Source organism: Sturnira hondurensis, unplaced genomic scaffold (assembly GCF_014824575.4).
Source record: "Sturnira hondurensis isolate 20B ecotype Veracruz unplaced genomic scaffold, ASM1482457v3 Scaffold0007406, whole genome shotgun sequence".
NCBI lineage: Eukaryota > Metazoa > Chordata > Mammalia > Chiroptera > Phyllostomidae > Sturnira > Sturnira hondurensis.
Genome location: NW_028080037.1, coordinates 6575487 through 6595521, shown reverse-complemented (window position 1 = coordinate 6595521; position 20035 = coordinate 6575487). Strand labels below are relative to the sequence as shown.

Below are 20035 nucleotides of genomic sequence, written 5' to 3'. Positions count from 1 at the left end.
CTGGGTGTAGGAGCCAGGGAGCACGTGGGGCTGCGTCCTCGAGGGGTTAACTGGCTGCGCTCCCGCCTGGCCCAGCAGCAGGTGCCAGGTGGACGCTGGGACGGGTTCTGGCTTCGTCCGCGGCTGCTGCCCTGGCAAGACCAGGTCAGCCCCTCGGGGAGGAGGCCGTGGCGGTGACGCTGTTGCCTGTCATTGTGGGCGTCCTCCATGAGCCTGTGCCCTCAGGTGGGGTCTCCTCTAGGTCTTGTGTTTTCTCAGGGTCACAGTAGAGCCGTGTGCAGGTCCCCCTAATGGCGGGAAACCCCCCACCTCCAAGAAACCTTAGCCTATAGCAGGTTGGCGTTGGCAGAGGCCTAGTGTGGGAGGGGGGCTGACAGTGACACCTCAGAGACATGTGACATGGCTGCGGCCTTTGTGGGTCCTGGGGACACGCGCAGGCCGACAGGGCTCCCACAACCTCGGGGAGCCTTGCCAGCCACCTCTGTCTCAGCACCTCGAGCTCAAGTGCCCGTGGCCACATTTGTCCAGACGTCTGCTTCTCTCTCTCTGGCCAGCAGCCCTCCCCTCACCTCCCGTGGTGGCGGCGGAGACGGGGGCAGCACACCCTGCATGCACCAGGCCCTGGGGTCAGCTCAGGGGAACCAGGGGACAGCCGTGCAGAGTGCCAGCTGTTACTGCTGACAGCTCAGTTTTCCTAGCCCTACGCCTCAGTTTCCCCATCTGTCAAAGAGGAATGCTAGTGGGTCCCCCCAACGGGAAGGTGGGTGGCACACAGGAAACCCCGGGAACCAGGCCTGGCGCACAGGCGAGCTGTTGCTGCTGGCCCAGGCCCCCTCGGAGCAGCCGGCCTTCCTCCCGTGGGTGCCAGTGCAGGGGCCGCCTGTCAGTGCACAGGCCCTAAGGCCACACCGCCCGAGTTTGGATCCTGGCACTGCCGCCTACGTGCCACATGCCCTCAGGCAAGCGACCTGTTCTCCGTGCGCCTCACTGGCCCTTAGGAAGTGGTGTCGGGGTTTCCATCATCAAGTCGTGAGGTTGGGATGAGGGGATGTTTTCAGAAGCACGCGGGGCCCCACCGAACTCTGCCCGGTGGCTCTGAGGAGGATGGTGACCACGGCGACACCACTGCTGATCTGGATGGGGAAGGAGCCTGCCCCCTGCACACAGCCCCTCGCCAGAGCTGTGGCCAGCGCCAGGGTGGACATGGCTCACGGGATCAGGCGGCTTAGACTAGGCGTTGGCTCCCAGCCTTGAAGTGTCCCGCACCGCACTGCCAGGACGCGGCGGCATCGTTAAAACAGAAGGGGGTCTCCGGTGGACGGGCAGCGCGAATGCCCTGTGATCCGCACTGAGGCCAGGCTGCGGGTGTTGTTTCCCAAGCCCAACCCAGCTTCTGGTGATTTGCAGAGGTGGCCCCTCCCACCCTCACCCTTCCCCACCTTCGACTCTGGGTTCTGGGAGAAAGGCCACCAAGGACAGTGAGGACTCAGCCCACAGCCCCTCACCTCCCATGGGTGGGGGCCTGGCTTTGGAGCTTGTCCAGCCCTGTCGGCCCCACGAGGCTCTTCCCCACGTGCAAGTCCCCTCTGTGCCACCACCAGACAGTCCAGCTCTCCTCGAAGGCTGAACCCCCGGGGCGCCTCTCTCCTGCAAAGCTTTCTTTGCTCTTTTTGCTTCCAGAGAAGCTGCGTTGCTTCTCCCCGTCCGTCTGGAGAACTTGATTGTCTTCCGAGTGGAGCTCCCAGCTCTCTCCACTGACCCACAGAGCCGCGCACGCTGCCTGCTGGTGAATAGAATTGTGAATATTGTAAGGACCTAGTTAGCTCGAGGGTGGGCGTGCGCTACAAGAGGGTGAGCGATGCTGCACGGAGACGCTGAGCAAACCCTCCGAAGATCTTTTTCTTTTTTAGCTTTGCAGAAGGAAAGCGTGGGACTCCCCGGGCTGACAGAGGTGCCTCGGGCTCCCCGGGTCCTCAGGGCTATGTCCCCAGGTGGCCTTCCATTTCTGGAAGCGCTCCAGGCAGGAGACATCCAGTAGAAACCTTCCTGGCCGTGCCAGTGGCCCCGTGTTCCACCCCGAGCATCATCGGGGCTCTGTTACCCAGTGAGCCACTCGGGGTTAAGCCGTGCTCCGAAACTGGGAAGAGAATTCTAGCACAAGGCCCCAAGAAGGCTGCCGTGGCTGAGCTCAGAGTAACCAGGCAACTGATGACAATAGCCAGAGGCTCCCGTGACCCAGTGCACCGGCTTCATGAGTGACATGTGCGCCGCACACTCACTGTCTCGTCCCAGCCTGCAGCAGCCCTTGCAAATCGGACGGGTGGTTTGCAAAAGTACCCCGCCCCCGATTTTTCAAGTGTTTGCTAAGCCCCGTCTGAGGCCCTGAGCCCCGTAAAGTGGCAAGCAGCCCCAGCCTGGCTCTGCAGTGGGGATGCCAACCCCGGGGGTGGGACCTAGCTGTCTTCCCTGGACACAGCTCCATGAGCCGGCAGAGTCTCCCGGCCTTGGGCATTCGACCAGCCACACTGTCCCAGACAGTAAACATCACCCCTGGAAGTGCCAGTATCATCTGAACCTCCAGCTGTGACAATCCAGTGTTTTTCAAAGAATCTTCCACCACACGTAGGGAGAAGTGAAGGGTGGACGGAGGTTGGTGAGGGCAGACAGCAAGTCAAGGCCTGGAATGCGTCCCGATGCAGTGGTCCTCCCAGGGGCTGAAGTCTGAACCCCCCGGGGGCGCCTCTCCTGCGAAGCTCTCTTTGTTCTTGTTGCTTCTCCCCATCTGTCTGGAGAACTTGGTTGTCTTCCGAGTGGGGCATCCAGCGCTCTCCGCTGACCCACAGAGCGGGACACACTGGCCAATGGATAGAGTAATTGCCAATGCCAATGCCAATGCCAATGGATAGAGTAATTTCCCAAGTGGTGCTCTGGCCTGCACGTGCTGCTCAGCTGTCCACAGTGTCCATGGCACTGGCCCCGTGGCCCCGAGGGCCCTGATGGTACTTCTGGAAGAGCAGCCTCTTGCCTTTGGTAAAAGTATCAGCTCCAAAAAGCATGAATCGCCTATGCAGTATTTACTCCTCCTGGGAGTCTGGGAGGTAGGAGGTAGGAAGCCACGTGACAGATGGGAAGACTGAGGTTCAAAGGGAGGAAGTCACTTGCCCAGGGCCTTGAGTGCTGGGCGGAACTGGGAAACTGTGTCATCTGACTCCAAAGCCCACGTATTCAGCACCTCCCTGCCTCCCTCCACTCACGTGTCCACGGACACTGAGGCCCTTGCACCCGTCACCCTCACCCAGCCCCAGTATGTCCCCAAGAAAAGGGCTCATCACCGTCGTACCAGAAGAAGACCCAGAGGCTGTTTCTGACAGTCTCTCTTGGGAGCAAGCCCAGGGTGAAAGCAGTCCATCTGGCCCCCAGAGAACGAGCGGGCATTCCTGCCGCAGCACTGTACCTGGGCAGGTGGCCTGGGGCTCCCGGCCCAGGTCCCCAACCCGTGTACTCATCCCCATTGGCTGAGAGGCCACCATTAGCCACTGGGATTTGTTGAGACGCTGCCACCTCCTTCCTTCACCCAGACCAGGCCGGCCGTGGGGTGGGGGTGGGGGGCGGGGGGAATGGGGCTGGAAGCAGAGGAGCACAGAGGACAGACCTGGCGCCGCCTCCACGTCCTCCCACGGGTGCGCCTTTGGTTCCTCGGCCGCCACTCTGTACTTTTGCAGTTGCAGCTGTTTCTATCTGCCGCCACCGCTGTTGCTTTAAAAGGTCTATTTTCACGTGGAATGTTATCCAATTAGCAGAGCAATGTGTTGGCTTAAACAAACACTTGGGGGGAGCCGGCAGCAGGGAGACGCGATGGCGGTCGGCGTTGGCAGCAGCGCGTCCTCCGTGTGGTAAACAGCCGCGGCTCTAATTGCAGGGTCGCTCCAGTCCCCGTCGTTTCTCTCGGGTCTCCCTTCTGCACTGGCTCCCTTCTGCACGCCGCCGGGGGAGGGGCGGGCCCCGCCCGCTGGGGGGACACTGGCAGTTCGGAGGGGCTCCCTTTAGGCCTCTCCATGCCCACGGCTGTCACCTTGCGGGTCCCACCGAAACAGGACGTGCGGTGGGAAGAGGTGGTGATGAGCGAGCCAGAAAGAGCCACGTCCGCCATGCTGGGCCATGGCAATGCACCGTCCATGCCCATCGCCCACAGATCGGTAGTGATCAGTCGTCCGCAGATCAGTAGTGATGAGTGTGCAATGTGCACGTTTGCTTCACTGAGTGCGGGGGGCGCCCCCCCCACCCGCACGGTGTGCGGGAGTCCCTGGGGCATAGCACCTACCCCCATCCCCCCACCCCACCCCCGTGTACGCAGCCGTGTTCCCAACAGGCAGGGCCTGTGGAGTCAGAGCTGCCCCCTTCCAGTCGCATGGCCGTGGGCAAGGGGCTCTGTGTCCCCACCCCAGGTCGCTCATCCCCATGTGGGAGAGGATGGCCTGTCCCTTGCTGTGACCATGAGGGTCCAGGGGAGTGCAGTGTGCAAAGGCCTTTCGCGGGCCCAGGGCAGCAGAGGCGGCCGAACGCTCTGGGTCCCCCAGGTCAGAGGTGCCGTGGCTGAAGCCCAGGTGTCCGTGGTTCTGCGTCTTCTAGCACGTAAACTGGGAGCACGTTCGGGACTCGGGGTTCGGTCCCCACCTTCTGGTCGGGTGTGCGCGCTCAGGCCCATGTTTTGCCTCGTGTCTGTTATCAGAGCCCCGAAGTGGAAAGAAAAGGCGTTTGAATCCTGAGCCTTGCATTTCAAGGTGGAGACTCAGGCTCAGCCGATACATTTGTGGCAGGGGACCCAGACCAGGACAAGCCACTCCCCGCAGGAGAGAAGGTGAATATCGCTCTCACCAGTGTCAGCAGCACCAGGACAGACCCAACTGCCACCTACGTGCCCCAAAGCCTGCCCAGCCCCCGCGAGGCTGATGGCAGCAGATGGTGCTCTGCAGGCCCGGGAAGGGCTGGGCTTCGGGACCCGCCCTCCCGGTTCAAGGGGCGATCTCGTGCAAGCCCCTCTGGGCCCCGCTGTGGAGCCCGCGGCCACCACCAGGCCACGCTGCCTCAGTGCCATGTCACTTCTGGTCCTTGGCTTCCTGGGACTGGCCCTTCTTTCCTGGTGGCTCTTCTATCTCCCTGAGGTCAGGGGTGGTATGTCCCCTTCACGTCCCCTGTTTCAGTCTTTGGCCCACAGTATGGCCTCCAGGGATGCAGAGTTGAGTTGGATTGAGCTGAGTGGAAGAACGAAAGGAAACATACTTGTTGGGAAGATCTCAGACACAACGGCCTGGAACGTTTGCCTTAGGAAGTCGCCCTCAGACCCCTGGGACCTTAACTCAAGACAGTGCTGAGGGGGCCGCGGCCAGAGTCACCACACCATGCAAAGAGCCGTGCTGGCCCTGGGACCCGCTTCTTCCCGGCTCCCCCCGTGGGTCCGCAGGCAGCTGCAAGGATTGCTGAGAGTCCGTGTCCAGGACTCTGGGCTCGCGAGGACAGGGATGGAAAGCAGCTGTCCCTCAGAGCGCCGGCCACCCCACAGGGAAGTGACGCGGCGTGCCTTGCAGCAGGCCCTCTGCCCAGGAGGCGCCGGCCCGGCACCTCGCCCTCTCTGGCAGCGACGGAGCCCCCGGTGGGCCCAGCGCAGTGCCCTGGTTCTCTTTGCCCTCTCCCTGTGCTCCCAGGCGCACATGGTCGTTATTGGCCAGCTCGGGTCACACTTACTCCAGGCAGTGGGGACACAGATGGCCGGGGCACCTCGGCGGTGTCTGCATCCAGGTGGAACTGACACCTGCCGACAGAGGCAGCCCTCCCGCTCTGCACGACACAGCGCAGCAGGGGCCGAGAGCGCACCCGGGACCTGGAAAGGCAGGAGGCCCGTCCTCAGCTATGCCCAGAGCCAGCTCCCCGGGGACAGGAGTCCTGCCAAGGGGGTCACGTGGGCCTCTGCTGCCTTCCAGGAGGGCTGCAGGAAGATCAGGCCCCACACTGCGCTGGCAGCTGTCCAGGGCCTTCTCGGTGCTGGGAAGGTGGCTGCTAGGCCTGGTCACAGTCAAGCCCACGCCTGTCACGTCCTCCACCTTCACAGACTTCCTCCCAGAAGCGCAGAGAAGGCAGCTGAGGCCAGTGCTCAAGGTGCCCGTAGTTGGTGTCTCAGGTCACAGGAGAACAGAGAGGTGTGGTTTCGGGACACCCATGCCAGGGAGCCAGGTGATGTGGCAGCTCCGAGCGTCCTTGTCGGCCTCGGACCTTCTGCGCAGGGCCAGGGTGCGAGACCCGCGGTCCGGGGCACACGTCCACCTGCCCGGGTTGAGGCAGAGACTGGGCCAGCCGTCTAGGCCAGGAAGCAGAGCCTCTGCCGAGACGGTTCAGACGAAGAGAGATCTGCGGGGGGTCAGTAGGGCCTTGACTCACCAGGGGATCCCCGGGGGGCCAGTGACATTGGGAGCTGTCACCACCTGCCAAAGGGGCGCTTGGAGGGAAAGGAGGGGCCGTGGGCAGGAGCCAAGTCCTAGAAGTCCTAGAAGAAGGGGGCAATGGAAGAATGCCTCGCCGCCCACCCCCTGCCCCCTGCTCTTCGGTCCCTGTGGTGCCTCCCCTTTGCTAGCCCTAAATAGAAACCAGGGGCCGGGGTGCCCTGGACTGACTAACGGTCCATGGAGTCAGGGAACAGGGGTTGGAGGAGGGGTGGGAAAACCAGCCCCCAGCCATCAGGTGGCAACAGGAAGTGGCCCCAGAGGTCGGGGCGCCACATGATGCCATTCTGGGTCTCAAGCTTCTGCCATGACCTGGCTGAGGGTTTGGCATGTCCTAGGTGCCCATTTCCATCCCGTGAGGCTCCAAGGTCATGGGCGTTGGTCTCCTGTCCTTCTCTTCATACATCAGACCCAGGACCGGGTGTGTGTCAGGTCTTGTCCTAAGCAAAGGACACTGTCGCACTTGTGTGCACTGTGGGGGTGAGACGTGCTCCTGTCCCTGCCGTCTTTCTGGTATGAATGGAGGCTGTGACAGAAGCTTGGCAGGTCCTCCAGCCGCAGCCAGGACCAGCCCAAGGGTTCCTCCCAGTCAGGAGACCTGCGGGAGGGTACTCCAGCTTGCTCTGTAAGTGTTGACCGAGCACAGTCTGGTAGCAAGGGTAGATGCCTTCCCTCCAGGCTCATGGCTGAGCCGAGGGGACCGGCACGTAAGCAGGTGTGACAGGCGGGTGTGCAGGGCGCAGGGAGGGTGCCTGGCCAGCCCCAACCACCAGCAAGCCGGCTGGGAGGAGGGGCGCACTTCCAAGGCCAGGGCGGAACTCTGGAGGCCCAGAGACAGTGCATGGAGGCTGAAAGGACAGGAGGAGGGACGTCAACCTGGGCACAGACCCTGGCTGGGGGGCTGGTTTTCTCTTGGTGGAAGTAGGGGAAATGACCGTCCTCACACCTGTGTGGAGGTCATATGCTTAGAGTCTCGTGGAACGCAGGAAATCCATGAGCCACGGTAAGAAAAGGCTCTTGGGCTGCAAAGGAAGAAACCAGGCAGGATTTAGAGAGACAGAAAGGGCCGGGGCATGTGGCCGTCCACTTCCTGTGTCGGGACAGCGAGCCCTGTGCTGACCACTGAGCCCCTGGAAGTGCATGAGGCCCCTGGGCTTTCTCAGCAGGGTCGCCATGCCTGGAGCCAAGGTTTAGAGTCTGAGGAGAAGGAGGCACAGGTCTCAGTGGAGTCGAGCGCAGGGACTGGGAATTAGGATGCCGGTGGACCTCTGGCCAGGGGTGGGGCTGTGCGTCCCTCCGCTGCGGCCCTGCGCCTGCCCAAAGTCCCTTCCCCTCGCTTCCTCCCTGCCTTGAGTCCAGGAGACAAGTTAGGCTCTGTCGTGAAGTGCAGGCGCTGGGGCCACCCAAGGCCTCTTTAGCCCAGAGTTGCTGTGCTTGTTGCCCCCGACAGTCGCAGGCACCAGCCCCCCTGCTGAAGCAGTGGGTGCTCAGGACCACCACCCGGTTTCTTGTTAACCTGAGGGGACCACGACTGAGACAGGTCACCCTGCTGTCTCTAGGGAGTCACACTGCTGAAACTTCAAATACAAAAGGGGGTTTGTGTCCTGCCTTCCACTGTCCTCGCTCTCAGGGTGACCGTGAGGGGGAGGGGAGACGTCACAACAGTAACTGCCGGTGTCAGTGAGACTCAGGTGGCCCCGCAGGCTTTGAAAGTGTTGGTTCACTGCGTCCTCCCGTCCATTCCTTGCTGCTGCCTCTCTCGCATATGAGGAAACCGAGGCTGCAAGAGGCTCGCAGCTTGCCCGGGATCACAGAGCTGTCACGTGGCAGAGCAGGGTTTGAACCGGGGCTTCGGCGCAGAGCCCCCCGTCTTACCGGCAGTGCCTCCTTGCTGCTTCGAGTGAAGAGCCCTGACCAGGAGGGAAATGAGGATTCACGAGGGGTTTTATGTCAGGGGGGCCGAGGAGGGGGTTCCAGCCCGCCCTCCTGCGGTGAGTGAGGACCTCGCCAGGGTTTGCTTGGCACAGGAAGGGAGACTGTGTCCCCAGGAGGAAGGGAGAGTCAGAAACGTGATGGCTGCCATCAGAGAGGCCGCGTTTGGGGGCTCCTCCCGGGCTCTGCTGTTTTATCTGTCTGAGTTCAGGCTTAGCTTTCCCCAGACGCAGCCCCTTGGCTGCCCCCACCTGACGTGCCCCCAGGACCCAGGCTCCTCAGAGACCCTGGCTCCAGGATGGAGCGCCCACCGCGCCAGACTCCCGACCCGCCTATCCCCCGTCTTCGAAGCCCAGCTCCCCGATCCGGCTGTTCTCCTGCCTTGCCAGCTGAGAATGCGTGTGTCGTAAAGCTCCGAATGGGCCATTTCGGCTCGGAGTCCAGATGCATTTTTATATCTTCGTGGAAAAAACCGCAGAGGCTCTGCTGGCAGTCGGAAAGAGTTTTTTTAAAATTAAAGTTAGAGGGGAAAAAGGAGAGAAGAGCTCCCCACACCGGGCCCCTCTCCGGAGAGCACAGGCGAGAGCAACGCTTCTCTGCAGTGTGGCCACGTGGCTGGCGTACAAAGGTGCGTGTGCCACCCGCCTCCCACCCGCGCTTCACAGAGACTCAGCTGTCACTGAACAGCTACTGTGTGCCACCACTGGGGCCGGCGTGTCCGCCCCGCCGTCCGGGTGAGGACACCGGGGCGCAGGGTGGGGCGGGTGGCCAGCCCCAGGTGACTGTGTTACCACCCCAGGCTGCTGTAGCCAAGTCCCGCAGGCTGGGCGGCGTCAAACAGCAGATGCTCGGCCTGCAGTTCCAGAGGCCAGAAGTTCAAAACCAGGGTGTCAGCAGGGGCGGTTCCTTCTGAGGGAGAATCTGTTCCATGCCTCTCTCCTAGCTTCTGGCGACAGCCCGTGTTCCTCATTGTGTACAGGTGACACTCTGGTCTCTGTGTCTTTTATGAGGACGCTAGTCATGGGGTTAGAGGCCCACCCCAGTCCAGTGTGTCCCCACCTTAATGTAACTAACTTGTGTCTGCAAAGACCTTGCTTCCCAACAAGCTCACATCCTGAGGCACCAGGGGTTAGGGTTTCCACGTGTCTTCTTTTGGGGGACACTGTGCAACCACTAAGTTGCACTGCAGTTGAGAGCCAGCGTTGGGTTGGTTCTAGCGCAGAGCCCTCCTGCTCTCGGCATGCCAGGAGCAAGAGGGACACGCCCCGCAGCCCCTGCCGATCTCCAGGGCTGAGGGGCTCTGGGCGCAGGCACTCCCCAAACCCAGCACCTCCTGGCCCCTCTGCAGAGAGAGAAACTGCAGATGTCCAACCCTATGCCAGTAACACTGTGACAGCGAGAAGTAGCATCTATTGAGCACTGACTGCGTCCGCGCTCTTCTAGACACTTTCCACGTTGACTCATTTTCTGTAGAACCCTCAGGTCGGAGTACCATTGATGTTCCTGTTTTACAGATGAGGAGACTGAGGCCTGGGAGAGTCATGCACCCTCCCGGGTCTTGAAGCGAGAGCATACAGGGCCCAGACAGGGCCAGGCTGACCAGGCTCAGCCTTCCCAGGAGGCTGCAGAGCCCAGGCCCTGACCACAAGTTGTGGCAGCCTCTGTAGCCGAGGAGTGTCCCGGGGAGAGCCCCGCCCACTGCCCTGTAGCCTAAGTCCCAGCGATGTCCAGCAGGGAGCTCTCCGGTTCCGTGCGACTCCACTCCTGTGACCTGTCCAGAAGGGCCAGACCACACGGGCAGGAAGCAGATCAGAGCCCCCTGGGGCCGGGACCGGGGTGGGGGGCGTGAGGAGTGACCAGTAACCAGTTTGGCAGCTCTCTGGGGGTGGTGATGACGAAGGAGCTCTAAAATAGACGGGTGGTTGGCGGCTGTGGGTGTGCGAACGGCCACTGAGCGGCGCCCTTCAGTTGGGCACCTTGAGTGGCGTGGGAGTTGCACCTCAGTGACGCTGTCAGAAAATGAACGCCAGGAGGAGGGAGGTCGGGGAGAGCGAAGGCAGCAGGGGGGCAGGGCCTGCGGCAGGACTCGGGCCCCTGGGGCAGAGGCTGGTGGCCCCGGGGGCCAGTGAGGAGGCTGAGGGCAACAGAGAGACGGGGCGGGTGGAATCTCCAGGCCTGCGTGGTTGTCATCAGGCAATCAGACCAGGCTCAGCCTTCCCAGGAGGTGCTGCCCTGACAGCTGGGTGGAAGGGCCGGGTCCTGGGGTTGCCCTGCTGGGCAGGCTGTGACATGGGGAAGAAGCTGCCGCCTGGCCCGCACCCAACAGCAGGCCCTGGTGGCAGGTACATTGATTGTACCACCCCCGCAGTTCCCTCTCTGGAGGCGGGACCCGTGAACTAAGATGTGCTGGGCAGGTGTCACTCGCACCGGAAGCCGGCCTCATAGTCTGCGGTGCCGGCACAGGCGGACGGGGGGCACAGTGGAGCTGCCAGGGCAAGGTCTTAGCTGATGCACTGTGTTTTGTCTCCTGTCCCTGCTCCTCCAGAGGGCCTTCAACGCCCTGTGTCACAGCACCCACTTGTATGGCCGGAGGCTCGTCCTGGAGTGGGCTGACTCCGAGGTGACCTTGCAGGCCCTGCGGCGGAAGACGGCTGAGCACTTCCACGGTAAGAGCAGCGGGGCCGCTGGGGTGATTCCCGTGGGCCTCGGAGCCAGGGCACCAGGAGGTGCCCCGGAGGCAGTGGGAGGCACATCAGGAGCCTCCAGGCCCTTTGGGCTTCTGGTGGGGTCATTGGGAGGTCTGGCAGGAAAGAGGGGAGAGGAGGAGAGTGCGCCGGGGAGTCCATCGCCCCACCTCCCTTCCCCTGGGCTGCCACAGCCAGCTGGCACTCCCACCGGGGCCCACATCCCATGGCCCCTCCACCAAGTGCTGTCTGCCCAGGTCCTGCTGGCTGGCCCAGGGGGCCACTCACTCCAATTTTCCTGCCCCCCCTTTACTAGACCCTCCCTGGCTACCCAATTTAAGGACCATCCGCTTCCCACCAGGGCCCCAGTGGTGCCAGCACCTCACTCCTCTCACACACCTCCGCGGTGTCACATGGCCTCGCCGCCTGGCCCCTCCCCGGAGAGTGGCGGGGAGCACCTGCTCTGCCCTCCGGCTGGGGGGCGGCCGTGACCTAGTGGGACTGTGAGTCCAGGTGGAAGAGGCCAGGCGCACTGTTTGAGCAGGTGGTGCAGGAGGCCTCCCCACAGAGGTGACATTTGTGCCCGGGAAAGAGCTGCCTGGGCAAAGGAACCCCGGGGCTGGCGTGAGCGTGGCACATGGTGGAGGGGCAGGTGGCCCCCCATGCCATCCCCCATGGTGCTCTGATGTCATGGGTGGCACGTTGCCGCTGTCCACCTGGGAGTCCCAGCACGACCCGCAGTTGCCTGGCTCTGAGTACTTTCCTGGACAAGCCACGTTCCTCCAGCACCTGCGCTGCTTCCCTCACTGTCCCCATCCCCACTGGGCAGCTGGGGGCTAACTGTCACCTGGGGACATTCTGGGGGCATTGGCTGCGAAACCCACCTTTTCCCCACTCGTCGGCAGAGGGGGAGCTCGGACCTAGGACTGGATCATTTGCCGTCCCCACCGGTCCTACTTGGCTGCCCAGATCAGGCAGCAGTGTAGTGGCCAGTGTTGGGGGGCTGCTCTCGTGGGGTTGTGCGTGTCCCAGCTGGCCGCCCTGGTCTTGTTGGGGCAGCACGAATGCCATCTGAGCAGTGTCCCGATGACACAAGACCGTGTCCTCCGCAGGTGTGCTTAGAGCCCCAGACAGGATGGAAGGCCTTCCACTGTGGCTCAGCCTGCCACGCCCTTCAGGAAACCCTCCTCCCCACCCGCCTGGGCCTTTCCAGCCCTCCTGCTGCACCTCCCAGAGTGTGCCGTTCCCTGGCAGCCCACAGGCCTCTGCGTGTCCTGTTCCCCCTACTGAGAATGCCTTGCTCCCCAGTCTGTTTGTTGTTTTTAACCTGGCAGGCGCCTGCCCAGTCTTCAAGGCTCAGCTCAAATGACACTTCCCCCGGGGAGCCTTCCCTTTCCCCACCGATCCACGGGTACCAGTGACTGCTTCATCCTCTGCTTTTGACCTCTGTCCCTGGACTCCCCTGCCGTGTCGGTATCCGCTCCTCCGCGGCTTTGACCCTCCCCGGACCTGGGCCTCCCCCAGAGGGGGTACTGCTGGGTGCTCATCTCTGTCACTGATCCGACCCTCTCTGGGCCCCATGGTCCTGGCCGTCAGTCCCAAGTGGAGGGACCAGAATCCAGAGGAATCAGGGCTAAGGACATCGTCGCCGGCTCACAACTCAGCGAGTCCCCAAATCCTGCCATGCGGAGAGAAAACCTGTCTGTATCGACAGCCATCGACAGGCCCAAATGCACCGTCGGCAAATGTTTGTGTAAGGGACTCTCCCGGGCCCCCAGCACCCACCCCCAGGGCCAGTGAGGAGTGCGGGCTCAGCACTTCGGCCCCGGCATTGGAGAGAAGCCCCTTTGATAGATTGAGCTCCACAGACAGCGTGATCGCCTCCCCTGCTCGGAAGCGTTTCCGTGTGATTGGCTCTCCCGGACGGGACAGACAGGGTAACGGTGTAACGAAGGCAGCGTTTATTTGCATATGTCTCCCCATCAATTCCGTACTCACCCTGTGATGTGACAGCCCTGTTTGATGGGTGAGAGAATGAGACCTAGCAAGCACTGAAGTGACCCATGATGGCTGTCATTTCCAAGGGACGTGCTCTGTGCTGGGGGCCACCCTCGGGATGTGGCACACGCTCTCTCATACAAACAGAGAAACTGAGGCTCAGCGTTGTTGTGCCCAGGGTCACTGGGGTACAAAGGGGCAGAGCCGAGATTGGACCTGACAGACACCAGAGCCACTCTGTCCTGCCCTGCGCACCCTGCACTGCTCCAGCCAGCGCCATTGTCAGAGGCCTGGGGCCTCATTAGGCCCAGGCCACCTGAGTGTCCACTCTGTGGCTTCCTTCACCCTGACTCATCCAGACCCTGCACCCAGAACTAGGGGGTTCCTTCTGGAAGTTGAGGGAATGAATAGTAAATTGTGATGGAAAACGTCATGTGGTCCCGCACAGTGACAGGGCCTCGTGGAAGCCCTGTGGTGTGCATGGTACGTTGCCCTGAGTCCAGACGAGGAAGCAGAGTCCAGAGGTGGGGTGAACCCCCTCGGCCAGCCAGGGGGGCTGTCAGAGCCACACCAGGAGTCTGGGCTCCTTACGAGCCCCTCTGGAGGAGCACCGCCCTCCCAGCTTCTGGAGGGGCCAGCCCTGAGCGGAAGGTGACCCCCAACCAACCCTGTCCCAGCTGGAATTCGCCCTGAGGGTTGGCAGGAAGCGCCCCTGGCACGGGGACTGCTCACAGAGACATGGGGGCGGGGCCAGAGGTGAGCAGTGGTGAGGAGCTACCACCCCTGCCCCCCATGGGCTGCCCCTCCTCGGGAGAGGACTCTTGCTCTCCTGCCAGGTCTCCTGTTGGCCTGTCCCACTCCTAAGCCAAAGGGCCAGGACTCTAGTGACACCTGGGGACACAGCAGGACAGAGGACAGATCTGGTGGCAAACATCAGGGCATGTGGCTGGGGTGGGGGCAGCAGTTGCACGCTGGGACAGGAAGCAGTATGTCCTCGTGANCCAACCCTGTCCCAGCTGGAATTCGCCCTGAGGGTTGGTAGGAAGCGCCCCTGGCACGGGGACTGCTCACAGAGACATGGGGGCGGGGCCAGAGGTGAGCAGTGGTGAGGAGCTACCACCCCCGCCCCCCATGGGCTGCCCCTCCTCGGGAGAGGACTCTTGCTCTCCTGCCAGGTCTCCTATTGGCCTGTCCCACTCCTAAGCCAAAGGGCCAGGACTCTAGTGACACCTGGGGACACAGCAGGACAGAGGACAGATCTGGTGGCAAACATCAGGGCATGTGGCTGGGGTGGGGGCAGCAGTTGCACGCTGGGACAGGAAGCAGTATGTCCTCGTGATGCCACCTGCCTGGAGGAGTCACCAGCAAGCACGGCTGAGCGTCAGGCTCCAAGCCGACCTCTCACCTGTTCAGGGCACGAAGAGGTGGCACAAGGTGGCCAGCGAGCTTGGGGGCCAAAGAGCCTGGAAGGAAACATCTGTTTTTATAGCGCTCTTTTCCAGAGAAGTGCATGGCAATCCTTTGAAAATGAAAGAATGTTCCATTCAGAACACAGCAAAATAGAAGGCAAGGTTGTTTAAGCCGGGTCCATGAAACCCGTCTCCCTGGGTCCTAGAGCCCTCGTGTGGTCTGGCGTCAGAGCGGCTGTGAGCCCCAGAAACGCTGTGTGCGTGTGCATAGGCACACGTGTGTGGCTGTCTGGCAAGAGGATCTCTTGTTGTCGTCACATTTTCTATGAGCTCCTGGTCCCCGGACGATTCGCTTTGGGACAAAGGGTGTTGACGCCGAAATCAACAAGCCCTGGCCTCCGCGGCTCCCTAGCTGAGTGTCCCGGGACAGGTCTTCATACCATCTGGGCTTCCGTGTCCCCTGCACAAGTGAGGGTGGCACGGGTGCCAGTTTCTGCAGTTCTTGAGATGGTGGTCAGGGGGACAACAGAAGGGCACAAGCTGCCTTTTTTTTAACTCACATGACACGGGCAGGAGGTGGACACCCTTGTTCTCCCCATTTGCCAGATGAAACAACCAAGGCGCACGGAGGTGCAGTAACCTGCCCAGTGCACACAGGTGGTCAGAGCTGGAAGCAGTCTGGCCACCCGGCACGTACTCTTGTGATTCCTCCATTCAGCCTTCCCAAGTAATCAGGACACGGGAGGGGTGGGGGGCAGGCACCCTGAAAATGTCAGCCTCTCTCACCTACCCACCCCATTGGCTGACCTCTGCAGGCAACAGGAGGCACCCGAGGCCCTCAGTGTTCCAAGTAGGGCTAACTACTGTTAGTGTTCCAACTCCTGTTCCCTGGCCCCTGCCCTCCGGCTAGACCCTGCCCTCTCCCCCACCCCTCCACTGCTCCCCGTGGTGGGAAGTGCTCACTTGTGCCGAAACCTGCGCTGCTCAGAGCTCCCGGGGCCTGGCAGACACAGGGCAGGCGGGGTCTGGGCCCATTCCCGCCCTGTCCCTGAGCGCTGCCAGGAAGGTGCTCAGCTCTCAGGTGGAGCCAGGAGCCCCGTCTGCCCGGCCTGAGCGCCAGGCAGCTCCGGGACAGTGGGAGGTGGCTGGGGTGGATAGGGGCGTGTTGGCCCCAGCCAAAGCTCTCGTTGTGGCAGGGACAGTCAGCACGGTTACCCCCATTTCATCCCTGTGCCTGGGCTCCGCGTACCCAGCAGACCAGCTGCTCCCTGATGGCCTGGGAGCTGCCCAGCCCTGGGACCAGCCTCCCGCTCCTCCATCAGGTCCCTGATGAGCTCCAGTTGTGGGGGAACAGACAACTAACCCGGGGGCACCAAGCTACGAGGGGCTGAGTCGGGAGTCAGACCTGGGCTGTTGGCCATCCTGTCAAAGGAGTCGTCCTGTTGGTGGGTGTTGCCAGCCTTACGTCTCATCCTAGCATGTGTCCCCTTACCTGCTCTGTGACTGGGGTGTGGTCTCAGCTTTGTCATCTGTAAAATGGGACCAGGGTGCCTGCCTCCTTAGGGGAATTACAAGCCTCAAAGGAGATGAGGTCTTTGAGCCCTCGGCCCACCATGAGCATGTCACAGATGCCGTCCACCCTTCCCTCCCCTTCGGGGACTGGTTCTCCCTCACCCAGGCCACTGGGAAGAGCCCGTCTCTCTTGCATTCTGGTCGGCCCAGGCTGAGGAGGGGTGCTGTGTGGGCAGAGGACTGAGACATGTGGGGGAGCCGTGGTGGTTACGAGCCTGGACAATGTTGAGCGTGCCTCTGTGTGAGTGTGTGAGGCAGAGAATACAAGTACGCCTAACACGCGGGCTCAGATGTGTTTGCATCCGATTCTGGATGTCTTCCGGTCCCCCGGGGCTCACGTGCCCAGCCCTGGGTGTGGCCCATAGCAGGCGCTCTTAGGACACACACAGTGGCGGAGGTACTTGCCATTTGACGCCATTTTGACAAATAAACGAGCCGAGCACCCAGTCTGGTGCTCACAGTTTGTCTGGGGTCCCTTACTGCCAGCCAGAAGGAGCTGGTGTGGTTTTAACCCGCGCAGTACTTCCCACCCCCAGGAGGAAACCTTTATTTCATCCATTGCCCCTGGGTAAGGGCAGGGTCACGTTTTCCCATGCAAGTTGATGCCTAAGAAACGCACATGAAATTGAACAGCGAAGAACAGGTCTTTCAGAGGCATTTGAAAAGTGACCCTGACTAGGCAAAGCCCTGGACACTAGACAGAGGTGCTTTTGGAAAAGGACTAGAAGACTAAGACAGCATTGTTGCCCATACGGTGCTGCCCCGCCTCCCTTTCCAGCCCAGCCTCCGTCTTCCTAATCTCCATTTTGGGGGGGGGCTGGGGGCCCCCCCTCCCCGGGCAGGTGAAGTGCAGCCTTGCATGCGGGAGGGTGGAGAGAGCGAGGAGCGAGGAAAGAGGAAAGTCGGCCGCTGGCTGTGTTCTTTTCTTCCCAAGCGTGTTACAGACCAGCGGGGCCGCGGCGCAGAGAAGCTTTCAGGGCCTGGCAGGCCGCGGGACCTGTGAGGGCGCCGGAGAACATAATGGCGCAGGAGCGGTTCGCCCGCAGAGCCCTCCGCACTCGAGCGTGCTCTAGCCAGGGAGGCGCAGGCAGATAGGCTTTCATTTGGCCGGGAGTGCGGCTCTGCTTCCCTGCGTTGTCTTGTGCCAGCCGGGCGGGCGGGCTGCGGTTAGCGCCTGCACCTTTCACCTCCAGAGCTGGGAGCTCCAACACGACCTGCGTGGCGAGTGGCTGGCAGCAGCCCCAGCCCCAGCCCGTGCCCAGCCAGACGCAGATGGGGCGCTTGTCCCGCCGGTTACTAGCCTCAAGCACACAGATGCCCTCCCAGCCGGACGGGAGGAGCGTGACTGTGCGGGAGCCCCATCCCCTCAGCCATCCTCACGCCTGCGCCTTCAGGGTGTCAGAGACTCAGCTTGTCCCTGACGCCTCTCTTCCTCTGAGTTCCCCCAACACACCCCTCACCTCCTCCTCCTGCTGCTTTGGGTGCACGTGTGCGACTATCTGGCATCTCCTCTCCCCATGAGGCTTCACCCCCCAGGGCTCAAGACCCTGGCCACGCCCCTGCCTTGGCCCTGCGTCTATTGCAAGTGGGCGCTGGTTCACTGTTGGGGAATAAACAAGTGTGACTAAGGGCCTGTCATCAGCTTGGCCCCTTCTAGCTGAACGTGGAATGTGCACTAGGCACAGTGCAAGTGCCAGCTCGGTCTGTCTTCAGTGCCCCCCCAAGCTGGACAGCGTGCCCCAGGTTGGTTAGGCAGGCAGCCTGCCCTGGAGCCCAGTGGGTTGGAAAGCAGATGAGCCTCCCCGTGAGCCTGGGAGCACCACCAGTCCGAAAAGAGGCGGCCATGTGACACCTCATCAAAGATCAGGACAGGTGAAGGGGGAAGAGCAGGGAAGAGAGCTTCACCAGAGACCCGCCTGTGCGGGGGCCACACTGAGCCCTTTCAGGCAGCCGGTCTCCTTGTAGCCTCCGCTCCTGGAGAGGGCGCTGTTCCCTTGTGTCCCAGGTGCACATGGAGGCCCAGAGAGGTCTAGTGACTTGCCTGAGGGCACACAGCCCTGTTTCACCACTCCCTACACCCCCAGCGGTCCCTAAGTCCCAGATTGTCCCCCTCAGTCTGACCTGACGCCCAATCCAGACTGGCCAGTGGTTGCAGACTACAGCTGCAGCTGCACACGGCCTGCAACCTTTTTGTAAATGCAGTTTTGGGGACACATAGCCACGCCCATGTGCACACGTAGGGGCTGTGGCTGCAGTCTCACCATGGGGGGGCAGAGTTGGGTGGCTGTAACAGAGACCCTGTGGTCCATAAAACCTAGAATCTTGGCTGCCTTGCCCTGTACAGAAAAAGTTTAGAGCCCCTAAGCCTTGTGAAATGGCTCTTTTTATTTTATCCAAAAGCTATGGGTGGCTGATTCCACCACAATCCCCTCTTCTCCGAGAGTGCAGGATTGCAGAGGCCACACAGCTGCACCTCGCCCCCTGGCGGACGTCCTCTGTGCCCAGACTCTGCTCGCCCTGGAGAGGGGCCCCATTGCTGTGCTGCCCCTCCTTGTCACTCCTCCCTTCACGGGGCACCTAACTGTCCCGATACCGAGCCTCACTCAGCACCGAGGACAGAGCAGCACGTGTGGGCCATGATGCCTGCGTGGGAGAGACACGAGGAAAAGGAAAAGTTAGTAACAACAGAATTCGACAGGAGCAAGCTCTGCAGAGGAAGTCAGAAAGGGGTGGGGCGGGGAGGACGGGTTTCAGATCAGCGTTTGGAAGTCTGCCTGGGGGTCAGGACTCTTGTGGGACACGAAGGATCCAGCCCACCAGCGATTGGGGGGAAGCCACTTCAGGCAGAGGTTAGGGCAGGTGCAAAGGCCCTGGGGCAGACGTGTGTTCCCAGCAGGCCACTGTGAAGAGAGGACAAGTCCAGGGCGGGGAGCTGTTGGAAACAAGCAGGGCTCCCTTGTGCATGTGGGGGGAGCCTGGGCTCCATCCCCGACACCGCAGGACATCCCTTGAAGATTTAAAGAGGGGAGTGCTGTGCCTAATTTACACCACCAGACCTCTCCTCACTGCTGCATGGCGCCTGCGTCATAGGGGGACAAGAATGGAGGCAGGGGCCCTGTGGTAAACATTGCAGCAAGTGATGGTGACATCCTGGACAGGCCAGAGGGGGGCATGGAAAGAAACAAGTGGCCTGAGCATTGATCGTGGTGAAGGTGGGGCCAGCCAGGCTTGCTTCCGGAAGTCCAGGGGGAAGTGGAGGCAGGTGCAGAGTTCTTTGCTCTGAGCCCCTCAGAGGCTGCGGTGCCATGTGATGACTAGGCCCAGGAAGCCGGGGAGGGGGTGGGGCCCTGGGCCCTGGGCCCTGGGTTTGAGGTGCCTATTAGGACTCCCCATCAGGTGTCAGGCATATAGATCTATGAGTTCGGAGCTCAGGGGTGAAGTCTGGGCTGAGATATAAATTTGGAAGTCATCAGCACACAGATGATATTTAAAGCCTGCAACAGTTCACAATTCCCCCCACTCCTCCCTCCATTCCATAACTTAATCATTCATAAGACGGCACATTTTCAAAAGATCAGGGACCAGGAGAGCCCATTATCCCCACGCCAGCCCTTGACAATATGCCTCCTTGATCTTGGCCATGAAAACATAATCATCAGGCTTTAAAAATCAGTCAGGGAAGTTCGGGTAAGGATGTGAAGTCACAGAATTTATTATTCTAAATATCCCTTTGCCGTGGTTCTTTCCAGCTCCCTGGAGGCAGACAGGGCCTGTAAGCTCCCCTGGCCTCGTCTTTATTCCTCCATTTGGGTGCCACTTGTTCCCTGCCACTTAGGGCTTCTCCGTGGCAGCCCTTCCCGCAGCGGAGTGGAGGGGAAGGGCCACTAGGGGCATTAGGGGGCCTGCAGGAGGTGTACCCCTGGCCTTGGACGTGGGTCCCTTCCCT

General features: G+C 61.5%; 1 protein-coding gene across 5 annotated transcripts in view; it reads left to right on the top strand.

Annotated features, from left to right (window-relative positions):
• RBM19 (RNA binding motif protein 19) overlaps nt 1–20035 on the top strand; it is a 113534-nt gene that overhangs the window by 66266 nt on the left and 27233 nt on the right. For all 5 annotated transcript variants that reach the window (XM_037052171.1, XM_037052173.1, XM_037052169.1 and 2 more), the window contains one exon: nt 10972–11092. In XM_037052171.1, the coding sequence (XP_036908066.1) occupies nt 10972–11092 (121 nt within the window). The remainder of the gene's footprint in view (nt 1–10971; nt 11093–20035) is intronic.